Below are 25,749 nucleotides of genomic sequence, written 5' to 3' on the forward strand. Positions count from 1 at the left end.
GGAACCAAGAAAACGTTTGGAGATGATCAGTGTGAGAGTCTTTTGACACATAATACTAACCAGTGTCTCTCTGTGAGCCCACCCCTCTGCTCACAGACAATTATGGATTATGAAATCAAAATATTGTTAACCTTAATCAATAATTCAGGCACCAACTGTAGGATCTGCAAGGAACACAGTTGATTATTTGCTATAATTATCAATTATCAATAATAAATAATTATAACAAATAACAGAATTATTAATATGAACTAACAAATACGAAGCACCATCCCGAAACCGGGACCAATAACCGAACAAGGTAATCTCATAAATGGGAGTTCACCTAGAATGTTAATATCTGAGAGATAATCATTCAAGGGTGAACAAAGAAGGGTTGAATTCGAGCTCTGACTCCTTCAATCAGCCACTTTTCACAATATGTTACCAATAATGACTAAAGAACTTCTCTTTAAAGATATAACAGTGTTAATTAAACTCAGCAAAATTAACAAAGTTAACAAATGCTTCATTCAATAAATAGCTATTCTAAAATCTAATTCTACCAAACAAAACACAAACAGCTTTGCACAGGGTTGGACACTTGCAGGTTGGACACTTTTGTCCGACATTATCTGACCATCAGATGTGCAAAACGATGTCGGTGCGTGTATCTGTGCGCGCGTGAGTGTAGTGTTAGTCACAAGAGGGAGGAGGGAAAACGATCGTGAGAGAGAGAGAAGCGGTTCTTTTTCCACAGAGAGCGCAAGTACGGACAGCAGTCTGTAACGCACGTTGTCTGGTTTCAGATCGACAAATCAGTTTACTTTCTCACTCACGGCAGCACAAACACAGTAGTCCCGAGCGGGACAAACACAAAATAGTCTAGCGTGGTGAACACAACTAACAGGCAGCAAACAGGCAGCAGCGGAGCGTTAACTGCAGCATGACCGAAAGAAGCACAACCAGTTAGCCTCTGCTAGCCTCTCAGCTAACCCCGGCTCTCTGTTTAGATCCAAACGGAGCACCGAGTCCCGATTTGTTATTTAGGTTAAAGCGGAGAACAGGCAGCAGCGGAGCGTTAATTGCAGCATGACCGAAAGAAGCACAACCAGTTAGCCTCTGCTAGCCTCTCAGCTAACCCCGGCTCTCTGTTTAGATCCAAACGGAGCACCGAGTCCCGATTTGTTATTTAGGTTAAAGCGGAGAACAGGCAGCAAACAGGCAGCAGCGGAGCGTTAACTGCAGCATGACCGAAAGAAGCACAACCAGTTAGCCTCTGCTAGCCACTCAGCTAACCCCGGCTCTCTGTTTAGATCCAAACGGAGCACCGAGTCCCGATTTGTTATTTAGGTTAAAGCGGAGAACAGGCAGCAGCGGAGCGTTAATTGCAGCATGACCGAAAGAAGCACAACCAGTTAGCCTCTGCTAGCCTCTCAGCTAACCCCGGGTCTCTGTTTAGATCCAAACGGAGCACCGAGTCCCGAATTGCTATTTAGGTTAAAGCGGAGAGAATCAGCGGGTCTGTCGGCCAGCTGAGTGAAGTGAAACCTGCGGAAAAAAGGAATGTAAGTAACTTCATTTCCTCTTTCTCGGGGGAATTTGAGGACGCTGGTTGCAGCAGCGGTCTCTCTCGGCTCCAGGAATGTGTTCGGGTGAACACGGGCAAAGTCTCGTCTCGTCCGACGAGGGGAGTCTTCGATGAGGGGAAAATATGTTCGTGGGGTAGTCAAGCTAACTCACAGGGGAACAGGAGTTACCCCGAGCTCAGTGACATGGGAAAGACGTGTATTTCGGGCGTGCTCGCTTATAAAGGGGTGGTGATGTCATGGCTGTGCAGGAGCGTCTCCGCCAATGAGGGACCGATGTTGACTGCTCCCTGCTGAGGTGTGAAAATCGCAAAGCATCCTTGGAAATGGAGTAGATGTTTACTTTACCCATCCCCCCCCCTCCCATTCTCTCTCTCTCCCTCACAGTTGGAAGGACAGATTTTAAACTGATCTTCTTGTGAAAAATCCTCATAAATCCCATAACTTTGACCAAATCCTACATAAAAATATCATTTTTTTGTAGGAATTTTCGTCGCGAATCCATTGATACAGGTTTGAAAGTGGTGGGACTTATAGTTTAGACGCCAGATGCCCCAGTTTGGCACAAAGTCCATGCCCAGAATTTGCCTCCCCATTGGTTTACATTGTAAGGTGTAATGTCGCACTCCAACTTTCAGGGCTTACTAAATCTAAACCGTTCGAGTTATTACAAAGTTTTTAATAACTTTTGCTCAACACAGTGTGATAAGTCATGTATTAAAGTTTGAAGCCGATACCATTAACGCCCTAGGAGGAGATAGCGTTTATTCAAGGTCCAAAATTGGCAAAAAATCATACTTTGAAATTGACATTGCGGATTTCCTGTTGGATTTAGGTCAGGGGTGTCAGCGTATGATTTGTAGGTCTTGATGAGACGAATAATTGAGTTTTGGTTCGATCTCTCTACGACATTCCTACGGGCCGTGGCGGCCGTTTTAGATACATAGGTGGCGCTAGAGAGCAGATTTTGGCACTTTGGGGTTTAATTTTTACATTTTATCAAATTTTTCACCATTCCTGATGTGCGTGCCAAATTTGGTGAGTTTTTGAGCATGTTCAGGGGGTCAAATTTAGAGTTAAAGTGGCGTAATAATAAAGAATAATAATAAGAAGAAAGAAACAAACACACGAAAAACAATAGGGTCTTCGCCCTTTGGGCTCAGGCCCTAATAATTAAAGCTGCAAGCAGCGTTGGACGGGCCTTCGCGCCCTTGCGCACGGCGGGCGGCGGCGCAGTCAGCTAAGCTTCTGGGAACCAAGAAAACGTTTGGAGATGATCAGTGTGAGAGTCTTTTGACACATAATACTAACCAGTGTCTCTCTGTGAGCCCACCCCTCTGCTCACAGACAATTATGGATTATGAAATCAAAATATTGTTAACCTTAATCAATAATTCAGGCACCAACTGTAGGATCTGCAAGGAACACAGTTGATTATTTGCTATAATTATCAATTATCAATAATAAATAATTATAACAAATAACAGAATTATTAATATGAACTAACAAATACGAAGCACCATCCCGAAACCGGGACCAATAACCGAACAAGGTAATTTCATAAATGGGAGTTCACCTAGAATGTTAATATCTGAGAGATAATCATTCAAGGGTGAACAAAGAAGGGTTGAATTCGAGCTCTGACTCCTTCAATCAGCCACTTTTCACAATATGTTACCAATAATGACTAAAGAACTTCTCTTTAAAGATATAACAGTGTTAATTAAACTCAGCAAAATTAACAAAGTTAACAAATGCTTCATTCAATAAATAGCTATTCTAAAATCTAATTCTACCAAACAAAACACAAACAGCTTTGCACAGGGTTGGACACTTGCAGGTTGGACACTTTTGTCCGACGTTATCTGACCATCAGATGTGCAAAACGATGTCGGTGCGTGTATCTGTGCGCGCGTGAGTGTAGTGTTAGTCACAAGAGGGAGTAGGGAAAACGATCGTGAGAGAGAGAGAAGCGGTTCTTTTTCCACAGAGAGCGCAAGTACGGACAGCAGTCTGTAACGCACGTTGTCTGGTTTCAGATCGACAAATCAGTTTACTTTCTCACTCACGGCAGCACAAACACAGTAGTCCCGAGCGGGACAAACACAAAATAGTCTAGCGTGGTGAACACAACTAACAGGCAGCAAACAGGCAGCAGCGGAGCGTTAACTGCAGCATGACCGAAAGAAGCACAACCAGTTAGCCTCTGCTAGCCTCTCAGCTAACCCCGGCTCTCTGTTTAGATCCAAACGGAGCACCGAGTCCCGATTTGTTATTTAGGTTAAAGCCGAGAACAGGCAGCAGCGGAGCGTTAATTGCAGCATGACCGAAAGAAGCACAACCAGTTAGCCTCTGCTAGCCTCTCAGCTAACCCCGGCTCTCTGTTTAGATCCAAACGGAGCACCGAGTCCCGATTTGTTATTTAGGTTAAAGCGGAGAACAGGCAGCAAACAGGCAGCAGCGGAGCGTTAACTGCAGCATGACCGAAAGAAGCACAACCAGTTAGCCTCTGCTAGCCACTCAGCTAACCCCGGCTCTCTGTTTAGATCCAAACGGAGCACCGAGTCCCGATTTGTTATTTAGGTTAAAGCGGAGAACAGGCAGCAGCGGAGCGTTAATTGCAGCATGACCGAAAGAAGCACAACCAGTTAGCCTCTGCTAGCCTCTCAGCTAACCCCGGGTCTCTGTTTAGATCCAAACGGAGCACCGAGTCCCGAATTGCTATTTAGGTTAAAGCGGAGAGAATCAGCGGGTCTGTCGGCCAGCTGAGTGAAGTGAAACCTGCGGAAAAAAGGAATGTAAGTAACTTAATTTCCTCTTTCTCGGGGGAATTTGAGGACGCTGGTTGCAGCAGCGGTCTCTCTCGGCTCCAGGAATGTGTTCGGGTGAACACGGGCAAAGTCTCGTCTCGTCCGACGAGGGGAGTCTTCGATGAGGGGAAAACATGTTCGTGGGGTAGTCAAGCTAACTCACAGGGGAACAGGAGTTACCCCGAGCTCAGTGACATGGGAAAGACGTGTATTTCGGGCGTGCTCGCTTATAAAGGGGTGGTGATGTCATGGCTGTGCAGGAGCGTCTCCGCCAATGAGGGACCGATGTTGACTGCTCCCTGCTGAGGTGTGAAAATCGCAAAGCATCCTTGGAAATGGAGTAGATGTTTACTTTACCCATCCCCCCCCTCCCATTCTCTCTCTCTCCCTCACAGTTGGAAGGACAGATTTTAAACTGATCTTCTTGTGAAAAATCCTCATAAATCCCATAACTTTGACCAAATCCTACATAAAAATATCATTTTTTTGTAGGAATTTTCGTCGCGAATCCATTGATACAGGTTTGAAAGTGGTCGGACTTATAGTTTAGACGCCAGATGCCCCAGTTTGGCACAAAGTCCATGCCCAGAATTTGCCTCCCCATTGGTTTACATTGTAAGGTGTAATGTCGCACTCCAACTTTCAGGGCTTACTAAATCTAAACCGTTCGAGTTATTACAAAGTTTTTAATAACTTTTGCTCAAGACAGTGTGATAAGTCATGTATTAAAGTTTGAAGCCGATACCATTAACGCCCTAGGAGGAGATAGCGTTTATTCAAGGTCCAAAATTGGCAAAAAATCGTACTTTGAAATTGACATTGCAGATTTCCTGTTGGATTTAGGTCAGGGGTGTCAGCGTATGATTTGTAGGTCATGATGAGACGAATAATTGAGTTTTGGTTCGATCTCTCTACGACATTCCTACGGGCCGTGGTGGCCGTTTCAGATACATAGGTGGCGCTAGAGAGTAGATTTTGGCACTTTGGGGTTTAATTTTTACATTTTATCAAATTTTTCACCATTCCTGATGTGCGTGCCAAATTTGGTGAGTTTTTGAGCATGTTTAGGGGGTCAAATTTAGAGTTAAAGTGGCGTAATAATAAAGAATAATAATAAGAAGAAAGAAACAAACACACGAAAAACAATAGGGTCTTCGCCCTTTGGGCTCAGGCCCTAATTAAAGCTGCAAGCAGCGTTGGACGGGCCTTCGCGCCCTTGCGCACGGCGGGCGGCGGCGCAGTCAGCTAAGCTTCTGGGAACCAAGAAAACGTTTGGAGATGATCAGTGTGAGAGTCTTTTGACACATAATACTAACCAGTGTCTCTCTGTGAGCCCACCCCTCTGCTCACAGACAATTATGGATTATGAAATCAAAATATTGTTAACCTTAATCAATAATTCAGGCACCAACTGTAGGATCTGCAAGGAACACAGTTGATTATTTGCTATAATTATCAATTATCAATAATAAATAATTATAACAAATAACAGAATTATTAATATGAACTAACAAATACGAAGCACCATCCCGAAACCGGGACCAATAACCGAACAAGGTAATCTCATAAATGGGAGTTCACCTAGAATGTTAATATCTGAGAGATAATCATTCAAGGGTGAACAAAGAAGGGTTGAATTCGAGCTCTGACTCCTTCAATCAGCCACTTTTCACAATATGTTACCAATAATGACTAAAGAACTTCTCTTTAAAGATATAACAGTGTTAATTAAACTCAGCAAAATTAACAAAGTTAACAAATGCTTCATTCAATAAATAGCTATTCTAAAATCTAATTCTACCAAACAAAACACAAACAGCTTTGCACAGGGTTGGACACTTGCAGGTTGGACACTTTTGTCCGACGTTATCTGACCATCAGATGTGCAAAACGATGTCGGTGCGTGTATCTGTGCGCGCGTGAGTGTAGTGTTAGTCACAAGAGGGAGTAGGGAAAACGATCGTGAGAGAGAGAGAAGCGGTTCTTTTTCCACAGAGAGCGCAAGTACGGACAGCAGTCTGTAACGCACGTTGTCTGGTTTCAGATCGACAAATCAGTTTACTTTCTCACTCACGGCAGCACAAACACAGTAGTCCCGAGCGGGACAAACACAAAATAGTCTAGCGTGGTCAACACAACTAACAGGCAGCAAACAGGCAGCAGCGGAGCGTTAACTGCAGCATGACCGAAAGAAGCACAACCAGTTAGCCTCTGCTAGCCTCTCAGCTAACCCCGGCTCTCTGTTTAGATCCAAACGGAGCACCGAGTCCCGATTTGTTATTTAGGTTAAAGCCGAGAACAGGCAGCAGAGGAGCGTTAATTGCAGCATGACCGAAAGAAGCACAACCAGTTAGCCTCTGCTAGCCTCTCAGCTAACCCCGGCTCTCTGTTTAGATCCAAACGGAGCACCGAGTCCCGATTTGTTATTTAGGTTAAAGCGGAGAACAGGCAGCAAACAGGCAGCAGCGGAGCGTTAACTGCAGCATGACCGAAAGAAGCACAACCAGTTAGCCTCTGCTAGCCTCTCAGCTAACCCCGGCTCTCTGTTTAGATCCAAACGGAGCACCGAGTCCCGATTTGTTATTTAGGTTAAAGCCGAGAACAGGCAGCAGAGGAGCGTTAATTGCAGCATGACCGAAAGAAGCACAACCAGTTAGCCTCTGCTAGCCTCTCAGCTAACCCCGGCTCTCTGTTTAGATCCAAACGGAGCACCGAGTCCCGATTTGTTATTTAGGTTAAAGCGGAGAACAGGCAGCAAACAGGCAGCAGCGGAGCGTTAACTGCAGCATGACCGAAAGAAGCACAACCAGTTAGCCTCTGCTAGCCACTCAGCTAACCCCGGCTCTCTGTTTAGATCCAAACGGAGCACCGAGTCCCGATTTGTTATTTAGGTTAAAGCGGAGAACAGGCAGCAGCGGAGCGTTAATTGCAGCATGACCGAAAGAAGCACAACCAGTTAGCCTCTGCTAGCCTCTCAGCTAACCCCGGGTCTCTGTTTAGATCCAAACGGAGCACCGAGTCCCGAATTGCTATTTAGGTTAAAGCGGAGAGAATCAGCGGGTCTGTCGGCCAGCTGAGTGAAGTGAAACCTGCGGAAAAAAGGAATGTAAGTAACTTCATTTCCTCTTTCTCGGGGGAATTTGAGGACGCTGGTTGCAGCAGCGGTCTCTCTCGGCTCCAGGAATGTGTTCGGGTGAACACGGGCAAAGTCTCGTCTCGTCCGACGAGGGGAGTCTTCGATGAGGGGAAAACATGTTCGTAGGGTAGTCAAGCTAACTCACAGGGGAACAGGAGTTACCCCTAGCTCAGTGACATGGGAAAGACGTGTAGTTTGGGCGTGCGCGCTTATAAAGGGGTGGTGATGTCATGGCTGCGTCCTCAGGACGCTCCGCTGTGCAGGAGCGTCTCCGCCAATGAGGGACCGATGTTGACTGCTCCCTGCTGAGGTGTGAAAATCGCAAAGCATCCTTGGAAATGGAGTAGATGTTTACTTTACCCATCCCCCCCCCTCCCATTCTCTCTCTCTCCCTCACAGTTGGAAGGAAAGATTACAAAGTGATCTTGTGAAAAATCCTCATAAATCCCATAACTTTGGCCAAATCCTACATAAAAATCACATTTTTTTGTAGGAATTTTCGTCGCGAATCCATTGATACAGGTTTGAAAGTGGTGGGACTTATAGTTTAGACGCCAGATGCCCCAGTTTGGCACAAAGTCCATGCCCAGAATTTGCCTCCCCATTGTTTTACATTGTAAGGTGTAATGTCGCACTCCAACTTTCAGGGCTTACTAAATCTAAACCGTTCGAGTTATTACAAAGTTTTTAATAACTTTTGCTCAACACAGTGTGATAAGTCATGTATTAAAGTTTGAAGCCGATACCATTAACGCCCTAGGAGGAGATAGCGTTTATTCAAGGTCCAAAATTGGCAAAAAATCGTACTTTGAAATTGACATTGCAGATTTCCTGTTGGATTTAGGTCAGGGGTGTCAGCGTATGATTTGTAGGTCTTGATGAGACGAATAATTGAGTTTTGGTTCGATCTCTCTACGACATTCCTACGGGCCGTGGCGGCCGTTTTAGATACATAGGTGGCGCTAGAGAGCACATTTTGGCACTTTGGGGTTTAATTTTTACATTTTATCAAATTTTTCACCATTCCTGATGTGCGTGCCAAATTTGGTGAGTTTTTGAGCATGTTTAGGGGGTCAAATTTAGAGTTAAAGTGGCGTAATAATAAAGAATAATAATAAGAAGAAAGAAACAAACACACGAAAAACAATAGGGTCTTCGCCCTTTGGGCTCAGGCCCTAATTAAAGCTGCAAGCAGCGTTGAACGGGCCTTCGCGCCCTTGCGCACGTCGGGCCGCGGCGCAGTCAGTTGAGCTTGTGGGAACCAAGAAAACGTTTGGAGATGATCAGTGTGAGAGTCTTTTTACACACAATACTAACCAGTGTCTCTCTGTGAGCCCACCCCTCTGTTCACAGACAATTATGAATTATGAAATCAAAATATTGTTAACCTTAATCAATAATTCAGGCACCAACTGTAGGATCTGCGAAGAACACAGTTAATTATTTGCTATAATTATCAATTATCAATAATAATTAATTATAACAATTAACAGAATTATTAATATGAACTAACAGATACCAAGCACCACCCCGAAACCGGGACCAATAACCGAGCAAGGTAGTCTCATAAATGGGAGTTCACCTAGAATGTTAATATCTGAGAGATAATCATTCAAGGGTGAACAAAGAAGGGTTGAATTCGAGCTCTGACTCCTTCAATCAGCCACTTTTCACAATATGTTACCAATAATGACTAAAGAACTTCTCTTTAAAGATATAACAGTGTTTATTAAACTTAGCAAAATTAACAAAGTTAACAAATGCTTCATTCAATAAATAGCTAATCTAAAATCTAATTCTACCAAACAAAACACAAACAGCTTTGCACAAGATTGGACACTTGCAGGTTGGACACTTTTGTCAGACGTTATCTGACCATCAGATGTGCAAAACGATGTCGGTGCGTGTATCTGTGCGCGCGTGAGTATGGTGTTAGTCACAAGAGAGGGAGGAGGGAAAGCGATCGTGAGAGAGAGAGAAGCGGTTCTTTTTCCACAGAGAGCGCACGTATGGACGGCAGTCTGTAACGCACGTTGTCTGGTTTAAGATCGACAAATCAGTTTACTTTCTCACTCACGGCAGCACAAACACAGTAGTCCCGAGCGGGACAAACATAAAATAGTCAAGCGTGGTGAACACAACTAACAGGCAGCAAACAGGCAGCAGCGGAGCGTTAACTGCAGCATGACCGAAAGAAGCACAACCAGTTCGCCTCTGCTAGCCTCTCAGCTAACCCCGGCTCTCTGTTTAGATCCAAACGGAGCACCGAGTCCCGATTTGTTATTTAGGTTAAAGCGGAGAGAATCAGCGGGTGTGTCGGCCAGCTGAGTGAAGGGAAACCTGCAGAAAAAACACCGTGACCATCGCGGTAAAACAGTCCGTAGAGAACTACTGTGTTCAGCTGCACAGATAGGAAATCCCTCGGCTGACAGGATGTACCACTCTGTGAGGAATAATATTTTACCCTCCCCTACTTGGTTTATAACAACGGTTGGCAACCAGCATATTAGGTGCATTACTGCCACCCTCTTCTTGAGTTATTCCCTCATATAAGCCAAGTCTGTCTTGATCATTAGTACAACATATGATTACATGTGTAATAGTCTCCTAAGCCAAGTTAGAAAAAATATGTGCATGTATGAACAACAGCAATTGGAGAAGATGACAGGCAAAAAGTAATCATGTTAAATAATCATGATCTCAATATTGAACAAAAATGATTGTGATTATAATTTTTGCCATAATCAAACACCCCTAAAAACAGCAAATTGTGATTTACATACACACACACACACACACATAGAAACACACACACACAGAGTTTAAATATGTATGTGATCAATTGTAAATATGTTATAATGAATGGTTTTCTTTAAGAAACTGTTACATGAACATTTTTCTGTGTGCTCCTAAAGTTATGAGCATGCTCCTAATTTCTTTCATTTCAAGCACATGTACTCCTTGAAAACAAGTAAGGATTAAACACTGCTGTCACATGTGTAGAAGCACTAAGTGGAGTGTTGTGCAATCCAAGGGCTTCTGTCACAGGCAGTAGATGTTTACTTTACCCATCCCCCCTCCCATTCTCTCTCTCTCCCTCACAGCTGCAGAGAAGGATATTAGTGAACTCTACTTGTTAAATATGCTCATAAATCCCATAACTTTGGCCAAATCCTACATAAAAATATCATTTTTTTGTAGGAATTTTCGTCACGAATCCATTGATACAGGTTTGAAAGTGGTCGGACTTATAGTTTAGACGCCAGATGCCCCAGTTTGGCACAAAGTCCATGCCCAGAATTTGCCTCCCCATTGTTTTACATTGTAAGGTGTAATGTCGCACTCCAACTTTCAGGGCTTACTAAATCTAAACCGTTCGAGTTATTACAAAGTTTTTAATAACTTTTGCTCAAGACAGTGTGATAAGTCATGTATTAAAGTTTGAAGCCGATACCATTAACGCCCTAGGAGGAGATAGCGTTTATTCAAGGTCCAAAATTGGCAAAAAATCGTACTTTGAAATTGACATTGCAGATTTCCTGTTGGATTTAGGTCAGGGGTGTCAGCGTATGATTTGTAGGTCTTGATGAGACGAATAATTGAGTTTTGGTTCGATCTCTCTACGACATTCCTAAGGGCCGTGGTGGCCGTTTTAGATACATAGGTGGCGCTAGAGAGCACATTTTGGCACTTTGGGGTTTAACTTTTACATTTTATCAAATTTTTCACCAGACCTGATGTGCGTGCCAAATTTGGTGAGTTTTTGAGCCTGTTTAGGGGGTCAAATTTAGAGTTAAAGAGGCGTAACAAGAAAGAAAGAATAATAATAATAATAATTAAAGCTGCAAGCAGCGTTGGACGGGCCTTCGCGCCCTTGCGCACGGCGGGCGGCGGCGCAGTCAGCTAAGCTTCTGGGAACCAAGAAAACGTTTGGAGATGATCAGTGTGAGAGTCTTTTGACATATAATACTAACCAGTGTCTCTCTGTGAGCCCACCCCTCTGCTCACAGACAATTATGGATTATGAAATCAAAATATTGTTAACCTTAATCAATAATTCAGGCACCAACTGTAGGATCTGCAAGGAACACAGTTGATTATTTGCTATAATTATCAATTATCAATAATAAATAATTATAACAAATAACAGAATTATTAATATGAACTAACAAATACGAAGCACCATCCCGAAACCGGGACCAATAACCGAACAAGGTAATCTCATAAATGGGAGTTCACCTAGAATGTTAATATCTGAGAGATAATCATTCAAGGGTGAACAAAGAAGGGTTGAATTCGAGCTCTGACTCCTTCAATCAGCCACTTTTCACAATATGTTACCAATAATGACTAAAGAACTTCTCTTTAAAGATATAACAGTGTTAATTAAACTCAGCAAAATTAACAAAGTTAACAAATGCTTCATTCAATAAATAGCTATTCTAAAATCTAATTCTACCAAACAAAACACAAACAGCTTTGCACAGGGTTGGACACTTGCAGGTTGGACACTTTTGTCCGACGTTATCTGACCATCAGATGTGCAAAACGATGTCAGTGCGTGTATCTGTGCGCGCGTGAGTGTAGTGTTAGTCACAAGAGGGAGTAGGGAAAACGATCGTGAGAGAGAGAGAAGCGGTTCTTTTTCCACAGAGAGCGCAAGTACGGACAGCAGTCTGTAACGCACGTTGTCTGGTTTCAGATCGACAAATCAGTTTACTTTCTCACTCACGGCAGCACAAACACAGTAGTCCCGAGCGGGACAAACACAAAATAGTCTAGCGTGGTGAACACAACTAACAGGCAGCAAACAGGCAGCAGCGGAGCGTTAACTGCAGCATGACCGAAAGAAGCACAACCAGTTAGCCTCTGCTAGCCTCTCAGCTAACCCCGGCTCTCTGTTTAGATCCAAACGGAGCACCGAGTCCCGATTTGTTATTTAGGTTAAAGCGGAGAACAGGCAGCAGCGGAGCGTTAATTGCAGCATGACCGAAAGAAGCACAACCAGTTAGCCTCTGCTAGCCTCTCAGCTAACCCCGGCTCTCTGTTTAGATCCAAACGGAGCACCGAGTCCCGATTTGTTATTTAGGTTAAAGCGGAGAACAGGCAGCAAACAGGCAGCAGCGGAGCGTTAACTGCAGCATGACCGAAAGAAGCACAACCAGTTAGCCTCTGCTAGCCACTCAGCTAACCCCGGCTCTCTGTTTAGATCCAAACGGAGCACCGAGTCCCGATTTGTTATTTAGGTTAAAGCGGAGAACAGGCAGCAGCGGAGCGTTAATTGCAGCATGACCGAAAGAAGCACAACCAGTTAGCCTCTGCTAGCCTCTCAGCTAACCCCGGGTCTCTGTTTAGATCCAAACGGAGCACCGAGTCCCGAATTGCTATTTAGGTTAAAGCGGAGAGAATCAGCGGGTCTGTCGGCCAGCTGAGTGAAGTGAAACCTGCGGAAAAAAGGAATGTAAGTAACTTCATTTCCTCTTTCTCGGGGGAATTTGAGGACGCTGGTTGCAGCAGCGGTCTCTCTCGGGTCCAGGAATGTGTTCGGGTGAACACGGGCAAAGTCTCGTCTCGTCCGACGAGAGGAGTCTTCGATGAGGGGAAAACATGTTCGTGGGGTAGTCAAGCTAACTCACAGGGGAACAGGAGTTACCCCGAGCTCAGTGACATGGGAAAGACGTGTATTTCGGGCGTGCTCGCTTATAAAGGGGTGGTGATGTCATGGCTGTGCAGGAGCGTCTCCGCCAATGAGGGACCGATGTTGACTGCTCCCTGCTGAGGTGTGAAAATCGCAAAGCATCCTTGGAAATGGAGTAGATGTTTACTTTACCCATCCCCCCCCTCCCATTCTCTCTCTCTCCCTCACAGTTGGAAGGACAGATTTTAAACTGATCTTCTTGTGAAAAATCCTCATAAATCCCATAACTTTGACCAAATCCTACATAAAAATATCATTTTTTTGTAGGAATTTTCGTCGCGAATCCATTGATACAGGTTTGAAAGTGGTGGGACTTATAGTTTAGATGCCAGATGCCCCAGTTTGGCACAAAGTCCATGCCCAGAATTTGCCTCCCCATTGGTTTACATTGTAAGGTGTAATGTCGCACTCCAACTTTCAGGGCTTACTAAATCTAAACCGTTCGAGTTATTACAAAGTTTTTAATAACTTTTGCTCAACACAGTGTGATAAGTCATGTATTAAAGTTTGAAGCCGATACCATTAACGCCCTAGGAGGAGATAGCGTTTATTCAAGGTCCAAAATTGGCAAAAAATCATACTTTGAAATTGACATTGCGGATTTCCTGTTGGATTTAGGTCAGGGGTGTCAGCGTATGATTTGTAGGTCTTGATGAGACGAATAATTGAGTTTTGGTTCGATCTCTCTACGACATTCCTACGGGCCGTGGCGGCCGTTTTAGATACATAGGTGGCGCTAGAGAGCACATTTTGGCACTTTGGGGTTTAATTTTTACATTTTATCAAATTTTTCACCATTCCTGATGTGCGTGCCAAATTTGGTGAGTTTTTGAGCATGTTCAGGGGGTCAAATTTAGAGTTAAAGTGGCGTAATAATAAAGAATAATAATAAGAAGAAAGAAACAAACACACGAAAAACAATAGGGTCTTCGCCCTTTGGGCTCAGGCCCTAATAATAATAATAAAGAAACAAACACACGAAAAACAAGAGGGTCTTCGCCCTTTGGGCTCAGGCCCTAATAATAAAGAAACAAACGCACGAAAAACAAGAGGGTCTTCGCCCTTTGGGCTCAGGCCCTAATAAGAAGAAAGAAACAAACACACGAAAAACAATAGGGTCTTCGCCCTTTGGGCTCAGGCCCTAATTAAAGAAAAACAGCTTATTGATCATTAACAGTCACTTCCTGCTCCACAGCTCCTTATAACTGTCGGAGTTTGTAACTTCTTGTCGTCATGACAAACAGGAAGTTCACATGTCTGCATGTTCTTCTGATAAAAAGAAAGACTCGACCCATGCTTTCTACCAGGTATAATGGACTTCTTCTCCTGGCTACAGCTGCACCAGACACTCAAGGTTGTGTAAAGATAATTAAAACTGCATGATGTGATTTTTCTGCTGAACACAACATGTTACCAGCTATAATAATGACTGGTGGTGTTCCTCAGGGATCTAATCTTGGTCCTTTATATTTTCTATTTATGTTCTCAGATGCAGATTGTTTGTCGGTGCTTTAAAACAGCTCAGATGTTACAAAAATGATTCATATGAGCTTTTAGTGATCTAATACCTCTGGTGTAAAGGTTTGGTTAAGTTAAGGCAACTAAAATCACTTGATTGACAAGATTGTTGACTTCTTGTTTTAAACAGAACAAGCTGTAAACAACATCTGACATATGAGCTCATAAAGTAGTTGTGGCTGAGATGTTAGCAAACATCCAGCAGACACAGAACAACACGATCATCAGTAAATAATGACTCGCGGGGTTCCTCAGGGATCTATTCTTGGTCCTTTATAGTTTCACTTCACCTGCTAACCTGTAACACTCGTGTCCTCTTGACTGAAACAACATGATAGAATGAAAATACCTTCAAAAAACGTCACAAATGAGTAACAAAAACAAATATGAGCGTTTTCTGGCCTGACACTTCTATGTTCAGGTAAATAAAACTATTCAGTTAAAGCTTTATTTGTGGTTTTTCACCAGCAGAAACAAGCTGTAAACACAAACATCTGACTTATTATCAGCTTATGAAGTCGTTACGTGAACAAAAAGCAGTTTACGGAGCAACATTATCATTCATGTGGAGTCGTGTTTCTGTCCAATATTCACTCTCTTTAATCTCTGTTTTTGGTCTCCACCAACTCCTGAGGGAAATATCTGGCTCTTTAGCTGCTAAATGCTCCACTATGTTCACCAGCTAGTCTCTGACTTTGTGTACGACCGGTTTATCAGAAAACAGTTGAGACTGAACCAGACAGGAAATCTGCCAGAAAACCTGAAGCTAAAAGAGGCTAAAAGTCTCTGTAGAGCTGCAGGATTGATGATAAATCTCAGTGGGTTTTGTCACTATGAGCGACTCCTGTAACATTACACAGCTTCTGCTGATTAAACCTGCTCTACACGTCATTTAGATGAATGATATTAAGCAAACGTACCCATCGACTGAGCTTTCTTTATAGCTTTAGAGACTTCCTTCTGTTTTCTCCCACACAGGCCTGAAAACACAAGAATGAAACCAGTTTTTATTCTGTTTCACAAATTATCAAAACACTGCTGACAAGTACGGAGACCCGAAGTGATCAATATTAATCATCAACAAAGAAATAGATACAAAATGTAAAACAATGAAACTGAAATAATTTAATAAATGTTTCAAACTACTGCTGTGAAATAATTACACACTCATTCAGACTGAAGCATCAGCCAATCACACGTCTGTTTCAGGTAATTATTTTCATTACTGATTATTTTACTCTTGATTAATCGATTAGTATAAATGACTATAAAATGGTTAAATAATGTTAAATGTTTTGTTTTGTTTTGTTTGACCAAAAAACAGAAATATTCAGTTTATATTGAAACAAAACAGTTTAGAAACTGGAAGCAGGACATTTTTGGCTTTTTTAATTGAAATTGTTTTGTTAAGAATTTTCAAAATTTACAAAAATTATTATTTTCTGCCAATTAACTTAATAATTAATTGACTAATTGTTTCAGCTCTAGCATATTTTAATTGACAAAAATGATTAAAAACAGACAATAAACAACTTAAATAACTTGAATAAGTGAAATAAACCACAAACCCAAAAGAAAAAACAGAAAAACCTGCATTAAGTGTAATTAACAGTATCAGCAGAACTGCAGTGATTAATGATTCATTTGATTGATTGTCAAAATAGTTTCTGATTAATTTTATTTCAATCAGCTAAACAATTAATCAACTAATCTTTGCAGCTCTGTTGACAGACAACATGAATGAAAACGGTTTAAAAATAAATAACTGATCTTGAAATAAACTTATGTATTGAAATAAAACATTTTGAATTATTTCACAGTTTCATGTTCATATTACATATTTTGTCTGTATTATTATGTCATAATGTCTCATTTAGCAGCAGGTTAGAATGAAAACATGAGATGATTCAGTTTAAAGTTGTTTAATATCGTCCAGCTGCTCACCTGTGATGTGTCGGCCGTATATTCTGCCCGTATGAGGTGAGATGAACTGAGACAGCAGCTGTAAGGAAGACAGAAGACAGTTTACAGTAAATATATTGATTAATTAGTTTTCATAACCAACGATGACGCATACAGGAGTCACAGGTGTGGTAGAAATACTCATTTACCTTCTTATATCAGTCACAACACCTGATTAGTTTCTCCACTAATCATTTTGTTTATAAAATGTCAGAAAATCCTGAAAAATGCTCGTTATAACTTCTTTAAAGTCCAAAGTGACGTCTTCAAATGTCTTGTTTTGTCTGATCAACAGTCCAACGACAAAGAGAAGCTTCAAATCTTCACATTCGAGGATCTGAAAGCAGTGAATATTTGACATTTTTGCTTTTAAAAAATGATTTGATTGTCATTAATAGCTGCTGATTATTTTTTTAGTCGACAGGCTAATCGATTAATCGTTGCAGCTCTAATTGATCCACAAAATGACAGCAAACTCTACACCAGCGTCTCTGTTTGATCTGATGATCTGAGACATGAATGTGAGACATTCACAGGTCAGTGACGGGATCGATCAAAGGATGAAACAGATTTCGGTTATCAGGAAAAGAGAAAACTTCACGTCAGTGAACATTAACTTCACATCTGTGGCTGCGAATCTGGAGGAAACTCTGAAGCTCACTTAAAAAGGACAAGTTCACAATTTAATTTTAATCATCTAGTCTTAAAACAACAGTCTGTTTTAATGATACAGATCTTACTGAACAAATTAACAATAATCAAAACTCTGCAGTAAAACCACTTGTGTGTTTTGACTCTCTGATCACTACTTTAATTCAACCATACAAATGAAATATGGAGAATTTACCAGCAGATGTCTTCTTCAGCTTCTCAAATGCTTTACTTTGTCAAACATGATAATAAATATCTAAGTTCTTGACTGTTGATCAAACAAAACAACCTTTGACTCTGAGAAACTTTTATTATTTTTCATTTTTTTCTGACATTTTACAGATCAAACGATGAATTGAGGAAATACTCGGAAGAATAATCGATAATGAAAATAATCGTTATGTTAACCTTTCCTGCTTCAGCGTCCAGACCGTGGTCGGGAAGCACAGGGGAGACTTAGTTTACTGCTCCAGGGCCGAAGTCACCGCTAACTTCGGGGTTAACTCCCTCCACTTTATCAACAGGTAGCAAGCAAGAAACGGGAACTCAGCTTCAATCTTGAGGAGTTGCAGCATTTATTCTCTGTCAGAACAGCTCGAACTGTACATACACTGTACTATTACTGTCACAGCTAACTGCTAACTTAACTCTCTCTCTTACTGCTCCGGTCGCCCCTAACACAGTCACACACGCTCGCCCTCTCGCTCTCGCTCGACCACACACATGCGTCATGCGCACTTCCTATGCACTGTGGCTATTTCTTAAAGAGACTACGCCACTCGTATAACACTACCCCCACTCTGGATGGCATTACCCCATAATTCCACTCCAGCACAATGATACACATCAACATTTTTTTTCTTTTACAGGTATACAGTCCTCATTTGTAAAGAGTCCATCTGAAAGGATCCAATGTAACCAGCATATTTACAGTCCATTGTAGGAGGGAACTAGCGACAGGTGCAGTTTCTCAGTGCAAATATCAACATGTAGCAGTCTTTCTTATAGGGTGCACACATCACAGCCTAGCATAATAAACTCTGGAAGAGACATTAATAACACTTACTACACAGGCATGAACTTATCTGAGCCCTAAACGGCGACCGGGAGCATATGAAACTAACTTCACTGCATAAAGGTGTTCCCTTAACAGAAAAATACAGTTGTATCACAGTGGATAATTATTATCAAACAAATACTCCTCAAGTTTCTTTTTTTTTTTTATAAATGTAGTAAACATATGAAATAACAATTAGCTCCAACAGTAGCAAACAGTACATGACATTTCCCCTCATTCTTTTTCTCTTAACACTGGGAATTGTCCTTTAACCCTCGGAACTGTCCATCAACTGTCCTTAATGAGCCACCCACTCACCATACCTGGCCGGGGGCCTACGACGGCGGCTTGGTCTTCGATGACGACGACCCACCCCTCCACCCCCACTATCCTGAAAGTCCCTGGGGGAAGGAAAGTCCGGGTGAGGAAGGTTTGAGGGGGGGGAGGTAGCAGATGCAGGGGTGTGCCCTGCTGGATCTGGTGGAGTGCTGCCGGAGGTCTCCTCCGTGTCCGCGTTGGAGAAGAGGCCAGAGAGCTCCAGGTCTGGGTCTGCAGAATCCGCGTCCAAGGCTGGAGGTGACACCTCCACCGGTGCCCAGCCCTGAGCCTGCTCCATGGCCCAGGTGTTGTCCATCAGCTCGCGGCTGCGATAGGGCTTCAGCTGATCATGGTGAACCACTTTCACTTTGGTTCTTGGGCCTTTCTGGATGCGATACACTAGGTCATCCAGCTGCCCTAGGATGAAGAAGGGGCCTTCATATGATGGGAGGAACTTCCTGACTCTGTTCTTGGCCTTCTTTGTGCCCTTGATGAGATACCACACCGCATCTCCGACCTGATACTGTGTGCGGCAGCAGTTCTTATCATACTGCCTCTTTGCACGTTTCACAGATTCACCGAGTGCATCCCTGGCGATTTGATGCGCCAGCTCCAGCCGCTCACGGAGGCGTTGAACATACTCAGGAGCAGAGGGGGCGGTTTCAGAGTCAGGGGGCAAGCCAGTTACGAGGTCTACCGGCTCACTCACTTCCTGGCCAAACATCATGAAGTTGGGGGTGAATCCAGTGGAACTGTGCCTTGTCGCTCTGTAGGCCATGACAGCATAGGGGATCATGAGGTCCCAGTCCCAGTGACAGCGCTCTGCTGTTGTGGCCAAAATCTTTTGCAGGGTGGCATTAAACCTTTCTACTTGGCCATCAGACTGAGGTCGAAAGGGCGTGGTGTGTGTTTTCTCGATACCGAACAGTGTGCACATTTTCTGGAACACTTCTGACTCAAAGTTCCGACCCTGGTCGCTGTGCAACATCTGTGGTGCCCCATAGCGACACACCCACTCAGAGGCCAGCACTTCAGCCACAGTTACTGCCTGGTCATTGGGTAAGGGGAAGGCTTCCACCCATTTTGTGAAATAGTCCTGTATCACGAGCACATAACGGTTCTTGCGCTCTGTCTCATTCAGTGGCCCCATAATGTCCAAGGCGACACGCTCCATTGGGGCTCCCACCCTGACGGTTCCCATGGGGGCCTGTGGTGCCTTAAGGGGCCTGGCTTTGGACGCACAGCTGGTACAAGTGTGGCACCAGAGTGCAACATCCTCTCTCATTCGGTACCAGTAGTATCGAGTCTGCAGCCGTGCCACAGTGCGCTCCACACCAAAATGTCCACCAACTGGTCCCTCATGCATCTGCCGCATGACGTCAGGCCGGAAGGTGCGTGGCAGCACCGCCTGTGGATAGTACTGGGTGTCATCCAAACAATAGAACCGCCTGACTAGTATTCCATCTCGGACGTAGAGCCGCTTCCACTGGCTCCAATAGGCCTTTGTGGCTGGACTGTGTGGGGAGACTGTATTCCATGAGGGACGCTCGCCACTGGCCTCCCTCCATGCCCTGATAGGCGCAATGTCTGGGTCAGCCTCCTGGGCCTGTTGCAGCTCTTCCAGGGACCAGCCAGGAAACAGTGCAGTCTCCCTGGTCCTAGTGAGATAGATTCTCTCAGGGGGCTTTAAATTGTCCATGTCTGTGTGTAAGGTTTCCTCTACCCCCACTGGAGTCACTGTTGTCACGGCTGGATGTCTCTCCACCCCCACTGGACTCTGCACCGCCTGGTTGATGTCAGAGTCCAACTCACACTGCACAGCTTGGTGCCTGAGGTTTGCTGGAAGAGGGGCGGGGCCCGGCAGTTTACATGGACAGTTCTGGCGACACGGCTTCCTGGAGAGGCTGTCTGCGTTGTTGTGCAGCCGGCCAGGGCGATGGATGATCTCAAAGTCGTACTCGCCGAGTCTCTCCAGCCATCTGGCGAGCTGTCCTTCTGGCTCCTTCATTTTCGTCAGCCACCGGAGACTGCTATGGTCAGTGCGCACGATGAAAGGACGCCCCAGGAGGTACTGCCGGAAATGTGACGTGAACTCCACCACAGCCAGAAGTTCCCGCCGTGTGGTACAGTAGTTCTGTTCAGCTTTAGACAGTTTGCGACTCCCATAGGCCAGCACACGCTCCCTGCCCTGCTGGACTTGTGACAGAACGGCACCGATGCCAACATCGCTTGCATCAGTGTCCAGTATCATGCTACCCTGGTCTAATGGGTAACCCAGGACTGGTGTGGTGGTTAGCAGGTGCTTAAGTCTGTCGAACGCCTCCTGGCATTCAGTTGTCCACTGGAAACGGGCGTACTTCTTGGTCAGGGCATGGAGGGGCTCTGCCACAGTAGCAAAGTCTTTTACAAATCGGCGATAGTATGATGCCAGGCCGATGAACTGACGAATCTCTTGGATGGACTTTGGTGTGGGCCACTCCTGCACCTTCTGGACTTTGGAGGGGTCAGTAACAACACCATCTGCCGAGACGATATGACCCAGGTAGGCTACTTGACGACGGAAGAGGCAGCATTTAGCAGGTTTGAGTTTCAGGTTAGCTTGGTGCAGCCTGTGGAAAACCTGGCCAAGTCGCTGCAACATTTCTGGCACATCCCGGCCCAGCACAATGATGTCGTCCAAGTAGACTAGACAGGTCTCCCACTGCATACCGGCTAAGACACGGTCCATCAGCCGTTGGAATGTCGCCGGAGCATTGCACAGTCCGAATGGCATGACATTCCATTCAAAGAGTCCACTCCTGGTGCAGAAGGCTGCCGCTCGGCGAGCTCTGGGGGTCAGTTCAACCTGCCAATAGCCAGAGGCAAGATCCAGCGTGCTGAACCATCTGGCAGTGGAGAGAGTGTCAAGGGTGTCTTGGATGCGGGGCAGTGGGTAAGCATCTTTAATGGTACAGTCATTTAGGGCCCTGTAGTCTATGCAGAGGCGGTACGTCCCGTCTTTTTTACGTACCATCACTATGGGTGAAGCCCAACTGCTGTGGCTACGACGGGCCAGTCCAGCCTCCAGGCTCTGCTGTATTTGTTGGTCAGCATCCTGTAGTTTCTCCCCCGCCATCCGGCGCGGTGGCTGCTTAACTGGGACACCTGGCCGAGTCACAATGTCGTGCTGCACCAGGGACGTGCGGCCAAGGTCGCTGGGTCCAGTTGAGAACACACTGTCATAGGTGCACAGCAGCTGAGCTAACTGGAGCTGCTCCTCTTTGCTGAGCTCGGCTGAACTCTGGTTGTAAAGCTCCTGCAGGTGCTGGGGAACAGTGGGATGTTCTGGCTGCTCTGGCTTGGCTGTGGTGGTGTCAGGCTGCAGGGCTTTTGCAGGTTGGAGGAACCCTGCGATGGCCCCCTTTTTGAGGGTTACAGCTGTATTGCCCGGATTAAAGATGCGTAGGGGTACAGCTTTAAAGGGGTGTGACTCCACCAGGACACGGGCAACTAGCACTCTATGTTTCTCAACAAAACCTTTGGTGGGGCTTAGCATCATCTCCCCCTCTACAGGTTCTCTAATGCGGGTCTGGCCTCTTACCACATACTCCCGCCCAGCCTCCAGTACCACAGTCCGGGCCACTCTCACTGCATGTGTCTTTGGTTTGCTTAGGGTGTGGAAGTATGGCACTTCCTCACCGAACAGTACAATGCGGTGGTTTCCAAAGTCCAGGCGTGCTTGGGCTTGGGTGAGAAAAGGGTGGCCCAGGAGGGCCTCGTCACTAGCAATGTCAGCAACCAGGAAATGCACGCTCACCTGCCGGTTATTGATCTGAACAGGGATGTGGGCCTCCCCCATCACAGGAACGTCTCCGGGCCCAACACCTAGCAGAGTCTTTACAACTGACGGCTGAAGTGGGGGACGGGCATCTGGGTGAATAGCATTATAATGGTGCAGAGGCAACACACTTTTCCGTGCTCCACTGTCCAGAACAGCACAGACATCCAGTTCATGCACTAGCATATGAATGCTCATTTCTTGATCATGGGTTTTAAGATGAAGCACAGTGGGCTCTGGGCAATCATGGGTGGCTGCTGGGGCTTGAATTCTGGTCATTTTCTTAGGGGAGGGGCAATTTCTTTTCATGTGGCCAATCCCAGAGCATTTATGACAACGAATATCCTCCCACTTAATATCCTTGCTGCTTTTCTGTGGAGTCGATGTGCGGTGGAAGTCCAAGGTTTTTGGCTTATAACTGACAGCTGGGGTGGCCACAACAGTCTCTGCTTCCTCTCCCTCAGTTCCTTCTCTAACCACAGCAGCACGGGACCTCCGTTCTGGTGTATTGTATGCCACTGATTGCATGAGGCTGGTGACCCGCGACACCGCCTGCTTGGTGGTTTCGTGGCGGCGTGCAATGTCATAAGCTTGGGCTAGTGTGCGGGGTCGCTGTTCTAATAGTTTCTGTACAATCTCTGCATCCCCTACAGCATTTGTAAAAACTTCAACGCCTATGGCGTCCTGCTCATTATCAGTCTTGTCACTGTAGGCTACTGACACTTGCTCATATATGTCATCCCTCAACACATGAAGAGCTTCACCTGGTTTGCGGACCCGCTGTCTCAGTTCAATGGCCACGGCAGCAGCGTGCTCTGAACAGGGGCCATAAGCAGTCTCCATCTCCTCCACCAGACGGCTGTAGTCCCACTGAGAAGACCGTGGATTTCTGTGGATTATTGCCCCTGCTGCACCCACCAGACAGAACTTAAGCTGAACAGCCATAGTCTTTTTGGACCAGTAATTTGCTTTAGCACAACTCTCAAACCGGTGAATGAACTCTTTCCATGGAGTGGTGCCATCATACTGACCAGGACGTAAGGTGGGGACTCTCTCCTTGTGATCATAGTCATCCTCACTTTCAGATGAAGGCTCATAGTATGTAGGACTGGGCTGGTGTGCATGTGACTTGGGCCGCTCACATTTGGGGAAGGAGTGCTTTAACTGCACAGTTTGATTATTGCCCTGCTCAAATGAATGTCCATAGTTAGTGTCTTTGAGTGAACAGCAGCAAGGGGTGTGCAACTGTGGGTATGTTGGGAGTGAAGAGTAACAGGGGACTGGTGTGCTCTGAGCAAAACTCCCTGGATGGGCTGATGCAAAGGGGTTTGCACTGGGTGTTGCAGTGGCCGCAGCTGATGGCAAAACTGTGCTGTATAGCTGTAATGGCTGGACATGGGCATGGTGATTGAGCACATGGGGGTACGAGTCTTTGCTTTTTGTGTCTGCCCCACAGTCTTGGAAGCAGTAACTTTCCCCGTCGGCATCAACAAAGGGATTAGTGCTCGCTAACTTTAGCCGAGCTGGCACATAAGATGTCTCACTCGTTTGCTGTTTCACTGTAACAGTCTCACTTTCACATAGAAAGGGGTTATAATGTCCATTATTTCCGTTCCTTTTACTCACATAGTCCGTTTTTATTTCCATTTCACTTACTGCAGTCAGTGACATGAACGGGTTGGAGTGACTGGTTACGTTTCCAGACTGATTATGCCTGTTATTGGCCGCGGTGCGCTGGTTAGCTGCCGCCATTTTAGCTTAGCTTCTTAGTCTGGCGGGGAAACACAGGAACTTTTGCGGACTTTTCCGGTTTATTTCACCGTTTTGCTCACCACTGCTGCTGCTTATCCTGTCGTCAGAGGGTCCCTTCGTGGTCGCCAGTGTTAACCTTTCCTGCTTCAGCGTCCAGACCGTGGTCGGGAAGCACAGGGGAGACTTAGTTTACTGCTCCAGGGCCGAAGTCACCGCTAACTTCGGGGTTAACTCCCTCCACTTTATCAACAGGTAGCAAGCAAGAAACGGGAACTCAGCTTCAATCTTGAGGAGTTGCAGCATTTATTCTCTGTCAGAACAGCTCGAACTGTACATACACTGTACTATTACTGTCACAGCTAACTGCTAACTTAACTCTCTCTCTTACTGCTCCGGTCGCCCCTAACACAGTCACACACGCTCGCCCTCTCGCTCTCGCTCGACCACACACATGCGTCATGCGCACTTCCTATGCACTGTGGCTATTTCTTAAAGAGACTACGCCACTCGTATAACAGTTAGTTGCATCTCTACTTTACTCACCTGAATGTTTTTGAAGTCCACTGTGACGCTGCAGAGGATGCATCCTTTCTGTGGTTCTTTGTACGGGTTTTCAATCTTTACCAGCTTAAAGATGAAGAGAAAATAATATTGTGTTATTGCGTTAAACCTGCTAATACTGATATACTTCTGTAATTAATAATAATAATGTATTATCATTAATAGTATACAATACCCACCACGTCATCTTTCTGTTGTTCTACATTTGAAGAGGTCAAACTTCTTAAACCTGCAGAGAAAATTGTAGTCATAACATCTGCTGGCTAATGTTAGCATTAGCATTAGCATCACAATCCGTAGTTTAACAGAAAACACTGAATTTAATTTATAAAAACAGTCTCTTACACTTAATAAACTCTGTAACATGTTTACAGTGATGTTAAAGCGTCTTACTTGTGTTTCCATGTTGGGAAAAAACAGCTTTTACCCGCTGAAACCGTCTCAGGGCGAGCATTGTGACCTCATACGGGACAGGAAGTGGTCCGACACGAGTTCCGGTCTCTCACTGGGTGTTTTTAGTTCCTACCACTACTAATGTTGTTTTCTAATTGCAGCAAAATTACGTGTGACGTGCAGCTTTATTTGTGAACATTAAAATAACATGCGACGTGTGTTTTTACACTTTAGATATTAAATTTCTGATACAAACGCGATTGTAATGTTTTTTGGAAAATATTAGACGTAACTCTCTTCAAAGGTAAAAAAGACAAGATAGAAATCCCCCCATAATAAACCAAAGTGTGACACATCGATATACCATTACATAAATTAACAAAAATAAATTGTTTTTACAGCATTGTATTAGTGTCATTAAGTAAGGTATATGACTCACCACAAAGTCTGTATTTATCTGAGTATTTTAAGTTTGTGAAAAAGCCATATTAGCATGCTAAGCAGCGTC

The 25,749-nt window shown here is 44.7% G+C and overlaps 2 protein-coding genes across 2 annotated transcripts in view; both read right to left on the minus strand.

Annotated features, from left to right (window-relative positions):
• Positions 1-25,370, minus strand: part of LOC137170640 (small ribosomal subunit protein bS18m-like) — a 37,136-nt gene extending 11,766 nt beyond the window's left edge. The window contains exons 1-5 of the mRNA XM_067574152.1: positions 25,242-25,370; positions 25,028-25,077; positions 24,831-24,914; positions 16,675-16,732; positions 15,651-15,710 (exon numbers count right to left, since the gene is read on the minus strand). Of these exons, the coding sequence (XP_067430253.1) occupies positions 15,651-15,710; positions 16,675-16,732; positions 24,831-24,914; positions 25,028-25,077; positions 25,242-25,302 (313 nt within the window). The 5' untranslated portion in view covers positions 25,303-25,370. The remainder of the gene's footprint in view (positions 1-15,650; positions 15,711-16,674; positions 16,733-24,830; positions 24,915-25,027; positions 25,078-25,241) is intronic.
• The window catches only part of LOC137170626 (uncharacterized), a 303,513-nt gene that overhangs the window by 44,451 nt on the left and 233,313 nt on the right, over positions 1-25,749 (minus strand). The gene's annotated exons all lie outside the window — the stretch shown is intronic.

The sequence above is a fragment of the Thunnus thynnus genome, chromosome 19 (assembly GCF_963924715.1).
Source record: "Thunnus thynnus chromosome 19, fThuThy2.1, whole genome shotgun sequence".
NCBI classification, from domain to species: Eukaryota; Metazoa; Chordata; class Actinopteri; order Scombriformes; family Scombridae; genus Thunnus; species Thunnus thynnus.